This window comes from Euprymna scolopes, chromosome 19, assembly GCF_053919585.1.
Source record: "Euprymna scolopes isolate OS-2025 chromosome 19, ASM5391958v1, whole genome shotgun sequence".
NCBI classification, from domain to species: domain Eukaryota; kingdom Metazoa; phylum Mollusca; class Cephalopoda; order Sepiida; family Sepiolidae; genus Euprymna; species Euprymna scolopes.
The window spans coordinates 76775698-76791992 of NC_136500.1; the positions used below are offsets into that span (position 1 = coordinate 76775698).

Here is a 16295-nt window from a genome sequence, read left to right on the forward strand (position 1 = left end):
CCTCTGTGTTTCTTTTTTTTTTCATTTTCTTTTCTTTTAATGCTGGGTATGGGGCAGCCAAACCAGCTGCCAACATTTCCCTGCTTTTTATTGAAAACAACCGAGAGCTCTTTTTGGTATCCTCGCTGTTCCCTTAAGTGCAATTGTCTGAATCTCTTTTGCACTTGGTTCACCAGGAATATTAGTTAGGTAGGACTTCAGGTTCTTCTTCATAAGCTCTGTAGCACCTATAAAAACTGGTATGATTGATATCTCCCTAAGATTCCAGTTTCTTTTCATATCATACATGAGACCTTGATATTTGGTCTGTTTCTCCCTTTCAGCTCTGTTAGACCTCCATCATTAGGGACACTCACTTCAACCAAGGTTGCCATTCTTTCTGATTTATTCCATATAACTATGTCAGGTTTCACAGCAGCATTTTCAAGGTAGGTGGCTGTAGGGTCATAATGTATGGTATATAAGTCATTTACAACTGTTCTTTCAGGTTGATGTCCCATGACTTGGTGCTACACTGGATGTTTAATTTTTTTACATTTATTTATCTATTTTGTGTATGTGTGTGTGTTGAAGGAAAGGGCGGCACAAATAAAACTATTTTTTCCTTAACACTTTCAATCAGTTTCAACTAAATCACCGAGTGCATATGTGAGTTGGTTGGTTAGTTGTTTTTGTTTTATGGCATATCAACCCTTTTCGGGTTATTTAATGCCGAATCCAAAGATTTGGGAGAAAAATTTTTTAATAGAATATATTTGTTGCTTTCAAGTCGGTTTCTATTTAACCCATAGTTGGGACCCTAACAGGTACTACCACTCCGGGTCAGAGTGGACCTGGGAGCAATGGCAATTAAAGGGTGGCTCCACACTCCCCGAAGCCCGAAAGCTGGAGCCTCACCACTGGATATAGTTTAAGGTCATATCCAGGACCACAAGTGCATTAGTGGGAGTCATTCTTTGATGACACAAAAATCATCTAACTCCCCTACTCCCATCATAAATTGTTTGAAGTCTTAGTCTTAATGGACAAATAAACATTTCAATAATCCGATAGAATGGTTAGAAGAGGAAAGAAAATCAGCTTTTTCTTATTAGAAAAAAAAAAAAATTGATTAAGAAACTGAGAAGTCAGATATGTGAGAGGCTTGAGAGATTTAAGCAGAAATCCGATTTTCCAGGATTTATAAATGTAACAGTGCAGACGTGTGTGTGTGTGTGTGTGTGTGTCTGTGTGTGTGTGCAAATGCCAAGCCGTGTGCGAAATGACGTCACAGTTGAGAAAAAGAAACAGACTATATTAAAGGAATGTATGCACGGACGGAAAAGCGCGTTACAGAGGTCAGAGAGACGGAACACTATCACGTTTTATTCAGGAAAGTACTCTGAAATAAATGCCGTTGTTACAAGAAAAAAAAAAAAAGGAGTGGAGTTATTACTTGTCCCATGTTCCTTGCAACATACACTACTACAACATGTTGGGTCCCAGGTGTGTACCTGTAAACGCGTGTATCATTACAAATAAAAAATTAAAAAAAAAAAAAAAATGACATCGCTGAAACATAAAAACACGAAATCACCATTATGATAGAAAAAAAAAAGACAGATGTTGAGATGAGTGACAGACAGTCTTAATGCCACCGGTGAACGCTATAGATATATAGACCGATAAATTCTGCATCCTGCATCATGGTTCTGAACTACATTATGAATTGGCTATCACACAACTTCTTCCAGTTCCAAAGTACTAGGTAGATAACTGTTAGAGACGCCACTCCATGAGATTAATGGACTATCTAATTATGTCACTTCCTCTGGTGAAGTCACTTCCGGTATCGAGTACCGGTGCCCAGAGTCAGAGATTGGCACGCGGCCAAGGAGGTTGTGCGCAAACGCCCTACAGTTGAGGAATGGTATTGCTCAACTTGCTTTGCCTGTAATGTATGTGAATACATGTTTGCTCCTAAAAGTCCTGTTTTCCTTCATTCTATTACCATTTAACACCATAACAATAACTTTGTTCATGAATTCATCTCAATGACACTGAAGAGAAGACTAGACTAGTGAAGTCACTTTGCAAGAAGAGCATGCCGAAAAGAGGAGACTTGTTACCACATGAGAACTACAACGTTTGAGATTGACTGCTGCAAGCAAACTTAAAGGATGCCACACAGTAATGATACCAATCTGCTAGTCTACAGATCAAGCTGGGGATAGGGTATCCTACTGGATGACAAAAATTCACCCCATTATCTTATATATTCCAATCGAGAGATCCTAAGATTCTGACCATCACTTTAGGTGGAATTATTTGAATCTCTCTCTTGCACTTGGTTTACCAGGTATATTTGTCAGATAGTTTTTGAAATTTATTTTCATGAGTCCAGCTACTCCTATAATTGCTGGAATGATAGAGATCTTCCAAGATTCCAGTTTTTGTTTTCCATGTCATACAAAAGACTTAAGTGTTTTGTTATATTTTACCTTTTAGCTCATTATTAGGAATACTAACTTCTACTAGGGTTGCTTCTTTCTCCTCTTTGCATTAGTCATAAAGTCTTGATCTTAGGCAGTCATTATAATCCTCTCTCATAGTGGATCGATCCTCTTTTTAGCCAGTCTATAGAGTCGTTTTCATAAAATACAAAATCAGTAAGAAAATAAGTATGCCTCAGCAAAAATTCAAATAAAAAAAAACATTTGTGTCTAAGTACAGCATGCTAACTGATTGATTTTCTCTCCATCTCTCTTTCTCCCTCTCTCTCTCTCCATCTTTCTTTATTCCAAGTTTTTTCTTGTCATGTATGAGATGATTGTTTAAATAAATACATAAACTAGACAGATTTTTTTTGTTTCTGTTTCCTTTTCTCTATAAACATTTGTGGCTCTAAGAAAGTTTCATTCATCAAGAGAATTTCCATATCATACATTACCATGTAGCCTAATGATACCCCCCCAAAAAAAAGAAAGAGTAGAATTTTACAAGCAAATTTGTTTTCATGTTTTTTTTTTTTAGTTTGAATGAGATGTTTATCTAAATTTCCAAAATGCAGCATTGCCAGAAAATATTTAAGAAAACAAAAAAAAAACAAAAAAAAAACAGATATTAACATGCTTTTGAATACCCTTACATAGAATGAACATCTTATTTATTTTGTCATATATGTTGTAGACATCCCTAAATGAAAGTGGTACTATGGAAATGACTGGGTTCAAACTGGAGACATCTAGGGCATTAGTACATGTTATCTGCTTGACTTCTACCACCTAACACCCAACATTTTATTTTCAGATGGTTTCACCTATTTTAATATTTAATCCTGATCAATCAATATATATATATATATTAATCAAAGAAAACAAGAGGACTTCTAACCCTCTCACTTCCATCTACTTCCACTGGAGCAACAATTGTTTTGAGATTTATTGTTTCTTTCCCTCTTCCTGTTTTTGATATGCCTCTGGATTAAATTCGACTGTACAAATAGAGTGAGAGAAAGGAAAAAGGAAGAAAGAGAGAGAAAAGAGAGAGAGAGATGAGAAAAAGAGAGAAAAAGAAAGAGAAAAATAGAAAGAGAGAGATGGAGAGAAAGAGAGAGAGAGAGAGAGAGGGAGAAAGAAAGATGGAGAGGGAGAAAGAAAGATGGAGAGGGAGAAAGAAAGATGGAGAGAGAGAGAGAAAGATGGAGAGAGAGAGAGAAAGATGGAGAGAGAGAGAGAGATAAAGATGGAGAGAGAGAGAGAGGGAGAAAGAAAGATGGAGAGAGAGGGAGAAAGAAAGATGGAGAGAGAGAGGGAGAAAGAAAGATGGAGAGAGAGAGGGAGAAAGAAAGATGGAGAGAGAGAAAGAGGGAGGAAGAGAGAGAGAAAGAGAAGAAAATGGAAACAAAAGGGTCAGGTTTATATATTTTATTACGTCACCATTTTTACATGCCCCAGTAGGTCAATTGATTAGCATGTTGTACTTAATCACGTAGGTTCAAACGTAGGTTCCGGAGCATAATTATTTTTACTTTTTATCCCAAATTTCAAATTACAATTATCAGATGGTTAAGGTTTACCTTTATTTTATTTTTTTCCTGTAACCTATGGAATTTACGGAAATTATGATCCAGATAGCCATGCTAGTGGATAACAAAAGTCTTACCTCAACAGCTATCTGTACTCGTATCGCGATGAAAATACGGTGTGGACAAAGAAATATTTCTTTATCAACCACGGTTTCCCTCATCAAAGTAGATGCAAAAAGAAATCGCCTTTTCTTATATCAGATATAAAGAATGATGTACTTACCTGTAAAAAAAAAAAAAAAAGAAAAAAAGTTAGGTAAGAATCAATAATTCGTATATAAGTTCAATAATAAACGCAGTTTATAATTAGAAAAACAAATGTTTATAATTAACTGAAAACACAAAAGCATTAGACATGGGAAATGGCTAATTTGTCTAATTTCTTCGAAAACTATTTCCTTATCGTTTTGCGTTACTTTTGGGATATTTTCATTACCGAGACATGTCAATTCATTAAATACGGCTTGTTACACTTGAACATTAATATTTCAGCATTATTTTTTTTTTTTTAACAAATGTGCGAAAATAAACATCTTTATTTAATAAAAAAATTTAAAAAAAAACAGTTTCCCTATTACTTTCTTTCTTCCTTAGCAAATGTCAGCGATCTCCCACTTACTTTGTTGGTTTATTCTTTAAAAAGTTTCCTTTACATTTTTTCAAAACGAATTATTACTGATATTACTCTATACTTGCATACAAAAATGAATCGACTAAAAAAGGGTCTTCAGGTTGGTATCAGAGTGTAGTATATGTACTGAGGCAGTTGTTATTTGTGTGCCAATCTAGAATTCCCAATTTTGTGGAGCGAGATAGACTCCACAATAGAGTGACCTTGTGTCAGATCCAGCACTCACGAGAAAGTAAATAGGAGCATTGGCATACTTGCTCATCAGGCTATGATTAAAGTGTAGTATAAGATGCGTGACAGTAGAGAGGAGAATGAAAACTTATCAGCTGACAAGCAAATAAGATACATGTGGGTACCCATCTATCAGAGTTATAAAAAAAAAAAAAAAAAAACTGATTCACAATTGCAGATTTTCATAGTTGGGATTGATGTTCACATGTAAATAACTAATTTGCATGTGTGGAGGCTAACAGACTTAAAAGAACGGATTGAAAACAAGCAGTTAGGTTTTGAGAGAGCAGAGAGAAAGTGTTTTTTTCCAGAAATTTATTAAGTATCATAAAAAAACAGAAATCTGTGTGAAGTTTAGATTGCCATAGTGACCCCCCCCCCCCCATCCACAATCAATTTAAAAAATGATAATCTAAAAGGATAACATGTGCATAGTTGTTGTGGTGTGTTCACCCTACGGATAATAATAAATTCTTCCACTTACTATGAAGACTGGAAAAATATGCCCTTTGGCAGTTATGCCAGTGTCTTGCACCTGTGGCGGTCAGACTGACGTATACCCACACTCTTGATTATTATATTTGCTTTTCTGTTCAATATATTTTGTTTCCACTGATCACGAAATTGTTTCTTCCGGATCCTCACGGGACCACAGCAATATGCTCAGTTTTAAAACTTCAGCGTAACAGTCTGAAAACTTATTACTTTGTACAATGTGGCGGTAAGAAAAAACTTGGTTTATCCTTTCGGTCAGTTTTTGATGCTTTTTTATTGTGTGTTAGTTACTTTTACTTTACCGGCATGTTCAAATAATGTTATTAGATGCCCCCTTCCCATTCTCCCATCTCTATCTCGACATTTTACTTTCTTCAGGAAATGTGTGGTTGTAAATACTCCTCTTACTTCTCCTCTTGTACTCTCCCTCCTTCGCTTACACTTTCCTACGTAATCTTCATATCGAATCAGCCTTTTTTTTTCTTTCCTCAGCACACTACATGCATGTTCTCAAAGAATTCAAAAGACTCCGTAGTTTAATTTCCTCCATCTTAACGGCTGCGATGCACTGTACAAATCGTGTGATACCAGTCTTGTTGCATGAACTAGTTGTAAGCTGAACAGAATCTATATTGCGTGGATCATTCAAACGACTGTTCTTATCTTGAATGTTTTTCTAACAAATTTTCGGCCGACGTAACCTTGACCTTTTTCAGGTATATCTTGTGGAACTCGAAAATGTGTACAATTGGAAACCTTGAAAAGAAAAAAAAAAATCAATGTATTATAGGCTGTTCTCATTCTGTCAACCAAGACCGGGTTGCAATTACATTCTTAGTGTTGCTCGCATTGAGAATCAAATGTTCAACCACCATAAACTTTATGAGAATAAAATTCAAGATGAGAACTGCAGTCTATGTAATACAAATGATCTATCTTAAAATGTTCAGAAATACAAGCTAATTAGAAATTCAGTTTCATTTTTTTTTTTTTCAAAGTTGGAACTGAAAATTAAATGCTAAAGCAATCAAGAATCTCAAGCCCTTCTTGAACATAAACAACCTCCTTTAAGAACTGGGTTTTTATCGTTGACCACTGTATATTGGAATGAAGTAGTTCATCATTTAACCCACGTGCGAAGATCGTGATGTTAAAATCGTTTGATTGATCTACTTAAATGACATTCACGTTTCATAAATGTTCATTTCAACTAAATTCTCACTGCAGATCATGCCGGCCGAGGGGTATGTTCCTTGCTAATGGAGTCAGAGATGGCTTCATGGCCGGGTTCAAATCCCTCGAATCGTGACTACCTACACTGATGATTCCCGAAAGGATGAAAGACTAGTGTCTGTAGGCATAAAAATAATGCTAGTAATAATTATAATTATATATATATAAGAAAATTATAATTTCAGTTAATAAATTGAATAAATCTGTAAACTTTTAGCAAATACTAGAATTACCTAATTTATATAACACTCCTAAAGTAGCATTTCAATTTTAATGTTTTATTATTTTCTGTCATTACACAAGAGTTTAGGGATTTCTCATCAGTGCCAGTATATTTCATTTTAACATGTTTTTTTTTTGTTTTTTAGTGAATCGCCTCTTACAACAAAATTTGGAAGCTACTTTCATATTGAATTTTACAATACAAAAATCTAGATATCAATCTTTTTTTGACTATATCATATGCATATAAGCATTTGAGGACATCCTCAAACAGACTACCTCGAAGAATTCTCTTTGGTTAACTAAATCATGGCTGACAAAACATCAGTTGCCCAAAGAAAGATTACATAGACTGCATCAAGCTCACTCAAGCGCTGCAATATCCCCTTCAATCTTTTGGAGACTTTGGCAGCGGACAGAGACACTTTTGGCGCTCCACATGTGATAGCGAGATGGCCTTTTTCAACAATGGGCATAAGCAAGCAGCTATGGAGCGTCACACACTGAGACACTGCCGAGCGGCAGCCGCTCACCATCAAAACCCAAATCCTGTCTCCCTATGCTTTATCTGTGCAAAGCAGTGGAGATCATGCATCGGGCTTCAGTTATCAACAGTCACAGGGTCAATTAAAAAAAAAAAAATTTTTTTTAATAAAATATTTTTAAAAAATGTAAACATTGTCTTCCACATGAATTAAGTAGCATAACAAACTAACTAAAAACATTTGACTATCAAACTTTTTTCTCTGGATTATTCTTTGAGCTTGAACCTCTTTTTAGAATATTATTTCAATCTATCCTTTTTGCATTTTATCAGATTCCATACACATATGATTTCTCAAAATTTTAGTATTGAATTTATGTGCTAATTAGCAAAATTTACAGACTATTTATGAATATTATTTTGCTAAATAAGTTTCCTCTGAGGATATGAGCCATTTATTGAAACTTCACAGAATAAAGAAAAATCTTTATCTTTGTCGAAAAACAGATTGTTGTAAAATTTAATTTACAGAATTTAAATCCAGTTGTTTTATTATATAATGTGTATAATATCACATTTACTCTAGAAGTTTTTATTATATAATGTGTATAATATCACATTTACTCTAGAAGTTTTTATTATATAATGTGTATAATATCACATTTACTCTAGAAGTTTTTATTATATAATGTGTATAATATCACATTTACTCTAGAAGTCTGGCATAAAGCACTGATTCTAAGTCAGCATCTTACCATTTTTAGCAGGCTAAAAATCTGGTACATACAGTTTCTGCTTGGCGAAATGGTATCTATTGATTAATATGCATTTGCTTATTTCTGCAATTTTCTGACGAGACGTATCTATGCTTGGAACAAACTAAAGTAAAGGATTGATTAGTTTCTGCCTTATGCCAACCTCTAATAAACGACTTTCCAAAATGTATGTAAAATTTTCTAAATGGAGCTTCCTGTCAAAGACTTGATTTAAATGCATTTTTTAAATCCATAAATAAACACACATACATACAGGGTGACCCCCCCCCCCAAAAAAAAAAACGGGACCCAACTCTAACTTCTTAGTGTTTTGTCCGAATGAAATTAAACTTTGGTCATAACTAGTTTATTATATTCAAAACATCATATCAAAACACTAGGGTCTTTGGCCTTTTTTTTCTCTGTTCTACAGCATATGTTCTAGATGGCCTCCATTTAGCTTTTGTTTTTTGTTTTTTAGGGTCACCCTGTATAAATCAAAAGCGCTCAGAATTGTTGGATAAAGGAATGTGAAGATCATAAACACACAAATTCCAGATTAGCAGAGAACAAAGAAAATACCATATCGGACTTAGACACATATTGACCTCTGATGAAACAAAAACGAATTTGCCAATAAAAGCAAGAGGTTTGATGAATAGAGGGAGAGAGAGGAACAGAGACGCACGATCGTTACATCATTAGCTCATCAACCCCAACTTCACCTTTCATCATCTTTGATCAATACGTCCGACGACCACTGCAGGCAAAATGATAATTAAATCAAAACAGTTTTGTTATAAAACCGTCTCAGTGATTGTCAAAGGGCTGGAACAATCTAGAGTGTATATATTTATTAGCAAAATGCATCTTCATAGAAGTGCAGCAAACATGATTATACATACGTGAGGAATAAACAGATGAATCATTACAGAAAGCACAGACCATACAACAAAATTATAACATGATCAATATTATGCAATCATGTTTGAAAAGTTCAACATCAAAAATTTATGTGTACATATGCATAAAAGTGAGAATGTGTGCGTATGAGGACACTTCTAAACCTATATACTCAACGAATTTTTATCTATAGACTCAAAACTTGGTATATAGGGTATTCAGACGTGTGGAAAACTTTTTAGTCGATATTTAGTTGGAATAAAGGGCTGCTAAGGAATCAAAATTGGAGAATGGGTACGTGGAGGGGTATCGGATTTTTATCTGTTTGTCAACTGTTTCACGAATGTGCATGCTTATGTTAAGAATAAGTAAGTTTTAAAACACTTATCGTGTCAAGCTGGCTCAATGGTTATCATACTTGATTCACTGCCTTTAGGTTTTGAATTCGATCTCAGATCAAGTATTTTTTGTTTTTACTTACAAGAAGTGGACTGTTTAGAAAAACATAATACTTGCAGTTTCTGTATGAATTAAAATACAATATTTATGCGTATTGTACGACCAGGCAAAGCCGGGCGGCCTACTAGTGTTTTAATAAAAATATCATCTTCTGCAAAAAAATTACATGAGAGAAAGAAAGAAAAAAAAGCTATCATTTCATTACAGATCCAGGTAAACAATGGAATTCTTAAATGATTACAAACACAAAAACATTCATTCAGAAACAATATTTTCTTATTTAATACTTCTTTCATTTTCTATGGTTAGTTATAAAAATTGGGTTTCAGACTCAAAAGTTAATATTAAAATAAGTACAGATTAGCTATTTAAATTATGTATATTCTCATAAGTTCTATCAAATATTGTTTTAATAAATAATGTATAACTTTTCTGAGAAAAATTTGGCATTGCTCATGTGAAGATATATTGTTGACTGGGAGGTTTCTTAGGAAAAATAATTTCAAATATAGTCATATTTAGAATTTTGACCTTGAAAGAAAAGTTATAAATAATATCTGTAATATGAGGTCAAGTAATGAAGAAAAAAAACTACTGTAAAACAACTATAAAAACAGCGAATGGTTTTTATTGAATTGTTTTTATTGAATTTCATTGATTTTATCGAATGTTAAAAATACAAATGAAAAATAAAATAATAAAAAAATATATCATTTAAACGTTTAAATTTTTTTTTAAAGTAGATTCTTCACAGATATATATTTTTTGTTTAATTTTAGTTTTTTTTATGAAACAAAGACAATCTATTAAAAAAATTAAACTTTAATTCTTAATGTTTTAATATATTCCAGTTATTTTAGAGTCCTAACCGATAATTGCTCCTAGATGGAATCGAAGGAAAATTTTAATAGTCTCTTTAGATTTTTTTTAAAAATTGAAACTTATTTTGAACGTATCAATTTCTATTTTTGATTATGTGTGTGTGTGTGTGTGTGTGTGTGTGTGTGTGTGTGTATGTGTGTAAGACAATAACGGTTTGTGTGAATTAATTTTTTCGTGTATGAATTTTACCATGTACTTTTTTTTGTAAGTCAAATGTGAACATTTTAATGGAAAAATCAAACAAATATGGTAAACATAACGTATTAATTAAATGAACATTGAATACATCTTGCTTTTTGCAGTCTGACTGTGGTGTCTTGTGCTCTGAGAAAGTCTTTTTTGTGGATGTTTGGTAAATTTCGTACACCATAAAATACATCTATAAAATGATCAGAACATTTTTTACTTTTAATAAACTAGGATTGCAAACACTTTTCAGGGAATTAAGAATAAGTGATCAAATCGTTGTTGGTACAATCCAATATTCCAACGTCTATCATTGAATACTATCTGACTTTAGTGTTTATGCACACTTCATAATATTAAAACAATTTAATTCTCTTACTTCCTGTGCTAATTGCTGGTAAGCTGTCGGTTTACAAAGTCAAGGATGACTATGAATGGGTTTGAATCAGGTGACTGTCAGTAATTATAGTTTCCTACACCGATGAGAATGTAAGTTTGAAATATGTACGTTTAAAAATAATTATAATATATATATATATATATATATATATATATATATATATATATATATATATATATATATATATATATTGGAACGATTAATCGGAATCTGGAATCAGAAAAATCAGAGCTTGTTAGGATGTTGGAAAAATTTTAGCCTATTTCTTGATGCCAAAACCAATTCCTTAAATTATCTATTTTATTTTATTTTTATAAAACGTCTTTCATTGCTTGTAGTAATAAGATAATATTTATCTATTTAAACTTCCACTAAGACTAAAATCTCTAGATCACCCCCTCACAAGTGTGTTTTTACATTTGAGAAAACATAGGCACATGTGAGATGTGTTTTTACAGAAAGCGGGACAAAATAACACTTATATTTAAATATTTAGAGATTTATAAAGAATCGGAATCGGTAATTGTATCAGAATCAGGAAAAATATTGGAATCGTCCCATATATAAACATACTTGAAGATTTTATGAGGAGTGAAAAATTTTATAACAGCTATTTGTAGACCAAACAATTTTTTTTGGTTAAAAGCTTCAAATACAACAAAGAAAAGAAAAGGGGGGGGGCGGATGACAATTAGTTGAATGTCTTTCTTATCACTCATCAGAGCTAAACCCAGACGACAGATAAAGGGAAATAAACACAAAAACATGAGGATTAGAAAAATAAATAAGTACTAAATGAGTATAAACATGTATTTTTTTTCTTTTGATCCTTTATAAGTGCATCATAGCCATCAAAATTACAGTTAATCCAATAAGACACTCTTATTAGTTACAAAGAGGAAACCTTTTTGGCAATATAGAAATGGTCTCAAACAGTTAAAGCATAACGATTACAACTTAGTATAAGTCACAAGGCAACGATAAATTTTTTCAGCACCGTTCATTTTTCAGTTGCTGTTATTGAGGATCCGTATGTATTGATGATGTCCACCGAGCAGAAGATACTATTCCTAATTTTTCTAGGGACATGCTGCTTAATTCTAACATCTAATCTTGGAGGTGTACTATGTAAATCAAATAAATTATCATTACAGGAACGGTTTTACAAATAGATGGATAAATAGATTTAGTAGAAAATACAACATGTGTATTAGCTGAAAAATAACTTTGTACAACAGAAGAGACTTGATCACTGACTTCACCTAGCCAAAATGTAATGATTGCATCGCTGTAGTTCCCTAGCTGTAAATCCATTGAAACTGGAGTTGATCAAAAAGACAAGCAGAGCATTATTATAGTATTTTTTTTTTCATATTTACAAACATATACCTAAGTAAATTCAATTTTTTTCCGTTATTTCATATATAATACAGAAATATACTTATATAGCAAGTTGGTAACATGACAAGTAGTATTTTTCTGTCAGACCACTTTCTATGTAGCTCACTTGCCATAAGTATATTTTTGTACTGCTAGTAAGCTCCACTCATTTATTAAGGACTGTTGAAATAAAAGCAGTTGATTATTTAATTGGAATTCATTATTGAGAATACTCATCTCAATAATGAATTCCAATTAAATAATATATACCATTCGGTACGGACCCGACCACGGAAGATAATAAATAAACATGAATTTATAAGACAAAAAAATTCAACCTTGATCGCCCTTCGGGGCCCGTGTCGCAGTTGATAGAGACGTTGAATCTCTACGGTTCCAGATGAGAATTGTCTGAAGTAGCAGTTTCAATCCTACCCAAAGCCGGTCAGAGGCTTACTTGGCCAAAACGTGGTGAGACGACAACAACTACGGAAGGCAGTAATTGAAGTGGATGCAGTCAGGAGTTCCTTTCACGGTTACCACCTGACGAAGGCCAGAAGAATAGTTGGCCGAAACGTTGTGAAACAACTAAGAAAAAGATGGGGATAATGGTCCGAAATAAATAAAATTAATAAAAGCAGTTGAGTTCAAATGTTTGCAATGTTCGATTAATTAGTTTAGCAGTGAATCCTGTAGATACAAATACATAAACATATGTACATATCTAACATGCGTGTGACACATAGATGAAAGGTGATTGGATTGATTAACTCCGTTATTTATTCAAGATGGTCACTATTAATTATGTGAATAAGAATGAAGTAACCTGCAAATTTTGGAAACATGGGCAAGATGCAAAATACTCATCTGCATCAAAAGCGTCCAGCATCAAGAGTTATCTTATCTGGCCAACTGTAACACGTGGAACAAAATCACGAACCGAAAGGTTTAAAGAACATCATCGAACGTCATGCCTATAAAGCATGTGCCAAGATACCGTATCTTCAGGATGAAGAAAAAAAAGAAAAAAAGCTCAATCACTCGATGAAGGTGCACCTATGCTGGAAGCGGTTTCGGCGTACATACATCACTACCGAGTGTTTGTGTGGTTGGGCACATTTTATTTGTATTTCTTTTAAGTCATATTTACTTTTAAATTTTCTACAGCCGGATTCTGAGTTTAATTAACTGGCTTGGAAGATGCATTTATTTAGAATTATCCCAGATTGTCTTATTATTGAAATGTATTATATACTAAGTTTCGTCATCATTAACAGTTTTTATTGTTGTATATACTGCAACAAATAGCTAAAAATATATTTAAGCCATTGTGTGCGAGATAAAATAGTCTCCATTTTGAAGAGTAGAAATTGTGTCTATGGATACATGTCGGTGTCAGTATAACATCAAACTTAAAATCAGAGTAAAAGAGTCAATGTCAGTGGTTTAAGGAGGAGTCTGAAAATCATAAAAACACGAGCAGTGCAAGATTTTCTCTATCTTTGAAGAATCGGCACAAACTCTGCACATTGGAAGAAGTTGAAGCCGGATATTTTGGAATTGTCAAAGTCTGGGTTAAAATTTCTGGACTTGTTGGAATCAGAATTTTGGAAATGTTAAGAGTCAGGATGGGAACTATCAGGAACCCTGCAACATTTTATCACCTTTAACGAATGTTGAGTAAACAAAAAACGCCAAAGAGACTAAAACGGCATAATTGGTTTTACAAGCCTCATTCCACAAGAATTATCAGATTTTGCCTCTAAAACAAGGATTTTGGTAACAAAAATAAAGAGTAGAACAAGAATTAATTCAGAATGAATGCAAAGAATTACCTTCCTTTTATACATGCTCATTTATATACGTGTTCCAGATTTAATTATCTCCCTTTTCACCACACTAAGTAGACTACACTGAAGTGTAGAAAAAAGAAAGCACAAATAAATATGCCTTCTTTTTTCTTCTCGCTTGAAAGCATGTGCATGCAATGCATGCAGAAAATCCAAAGTACATTCAACCTTTTCACATATCCACACACACAACCTTGAAATCTTCTGACTTTTCTTGACTTTGTATGCATTTTTAAGTACACAATCCAACTGAGAGTTAACCCCTTTAAGGTTTGCAGAAAGAAATGTCATTTCAAACATTACTTTCGTTTGGTTCTTTTGTTTTACATGCATGCTTGTACAATAGAACATAAAGGGGCACTGCCCAAACGTCCACAAACTACAGCAAATGGATATAGTTTTTTTTTTTTTTTTTTTCAATTGGCCAAGATTAGACAGAGGAATCTTTTAAGTTTGCTATAAAAAAAAAAAAAAAAAAAAAAAATGCAAATGGAATCAGACATTGAACCGAGACTTGAAACAGCATTATGACCGGCCCGTCACCTGAGGCTTGAAAAGACATTTCGACCAGTCTGTCACGCTGAGGCTTAAAACAGCATTTTGACCGGCCCTTGATACTCAAGTCTGAAATGACATTTCAATAGCCTTGTCACGCTTAAGTTCGAAACAGCATTCTGATTGGTCAATCACGTTTATTTTTGAGATAGCAATTTGATCATCAGTCTCTCATGCTAACGTTTTAAATACCATTTTTAGTGGTCTGTCACAATTAAACTTGAAATATTATTCCGAGTTGAAATTAAATGGGCACATCTTAAGAATGGCATTTTTCTTTTCAAATTCTGTGAGAAAATAATCAAAATGGAAGAGCTGTATTTTACAGTTATTTTTTCCTGAACAAACGAGTTGGAAGTTGGCTGTAAATTTTCGCTACTGGCTTCTCAACTGTCTCGCATTAAGTGGATGACAGCCAATCAAATGAATAGCTTCTTATTACAATGAATTTCCACAAGTCATCACTTATGGAAGACTTAAAGTGAACCACACAAGTTTACGACTAAATAAGATGCACTTTAACAAGTGAATCGGCTGCGAATATTTTAAACAAGAAAGGTTTTCCATATTTTTATAAATGAAGCTTCTTGAGAAGCCTCCTTCACGATTTGACATGGAGGAGTATTAAAAGGCTTGAACAAGAAATGGAATTGTTATTTTGTGGTGATAGAAAAATACATTGAACACTAATTTACTGTTAAGATTTACTTGAGACTTATAAGTATTAAATGAAACAGGGATGCCAAGATGGAAGAAGAGAGAGAGTGGGATAAAGAGAGGGGGAAAAAGGACCGTGAGAGAGGGGGGAAAAAGGACTGGGAGAGAGGGGGGAAAAAGGACTGAAAGAGAGGGGGAAAAAAGGACGGAAAGAGGGGGAAAAAAGGACTGAAAGAGAGGGGGGAAAAAGGACTGAAAGAGAGGGGGGAAAAAAGGACTGAAAGAGAGGGGGGAAAAAGGACTGAAAGAGAGGGGGGAAAAAAGGACTGAAAGAGAGGGGGTGTGTGCCCCCGCCCAGGCCCGCGCGTGTGTCCCCCTGCCAGTTGCTCGCGGGGTGCCCCTTCCCGACATGTCTCGCTGTTGTCCCCCTTCCAGTGTTCGCGCGTGGTGGTCCCCCGGCCAGGTTCTCGCTTTGGTCCCCCTGCCAGTCGTGCTCCCCCGTCCTTTCTCTCTCACCCCGCCCTCGTTCCATTCCTCTCTCACCCCCCTCTGCCATTCCTCTCTCGGCTCACCCCCCCTCTTCCATTCCTCTCTCTCTGCACCCCCCCTCTTCCAGCCTCTCTCGCTCACCCCCCCTCTGCCAGGCCGCGCTCTCCACCCCCCCTCGTGCCATTCCTCTCTCGCACCCCCCCTCGTCCAGTCCTCGCTCTCTCACCCCCCCTCTGCCATTCCTCTCTCTCTCACCCCCCCTCTTCCAGTTCCTCTGCTCTCTGCACCCTCCCCTGCTTCCCATTTCCGCTCTCTCTCACCCCCCCTCTTCCATGCCTGCGCTCTCTCACCCCCCCTCTGCCGATTCTCTCTCGCTCGGAGCCCCCCCTCTGCCATTCCTCTCTCTCGGCACCCCCC

At 34.8% G+C, this 16295-nt stretch overlaps 1 protein-coding gene across 2 annotated transcripts in view; it reads right to left on the reverse strand.

Moving 5' to 3' along the window:
* LOC145239767 (uncharacterized) overlaps positions 1–16295 on the reverse strand; it is a 759337-nt gene that overhangs the window by 280995 nt on the left and 462047 nt on the right. The window contains exon 2 of one of the 2 annotated variants that reach the window (XM_080103200.1): positions 3895–4289. The exons of the other annotated variant lie outside the window; for it this stretch is intronic. Coding sequence (XP_079959326.1) covers positions 4264–4289 — 26 coding nt within the window. The 3' untranslated portion in view covers positions 3895–4263. Of the gene's footprint in view, positions 1–3894; positions 4290–16295 lie in introns of those variants that run through there. 2 annotated transcript variants of the gene reach the window in all.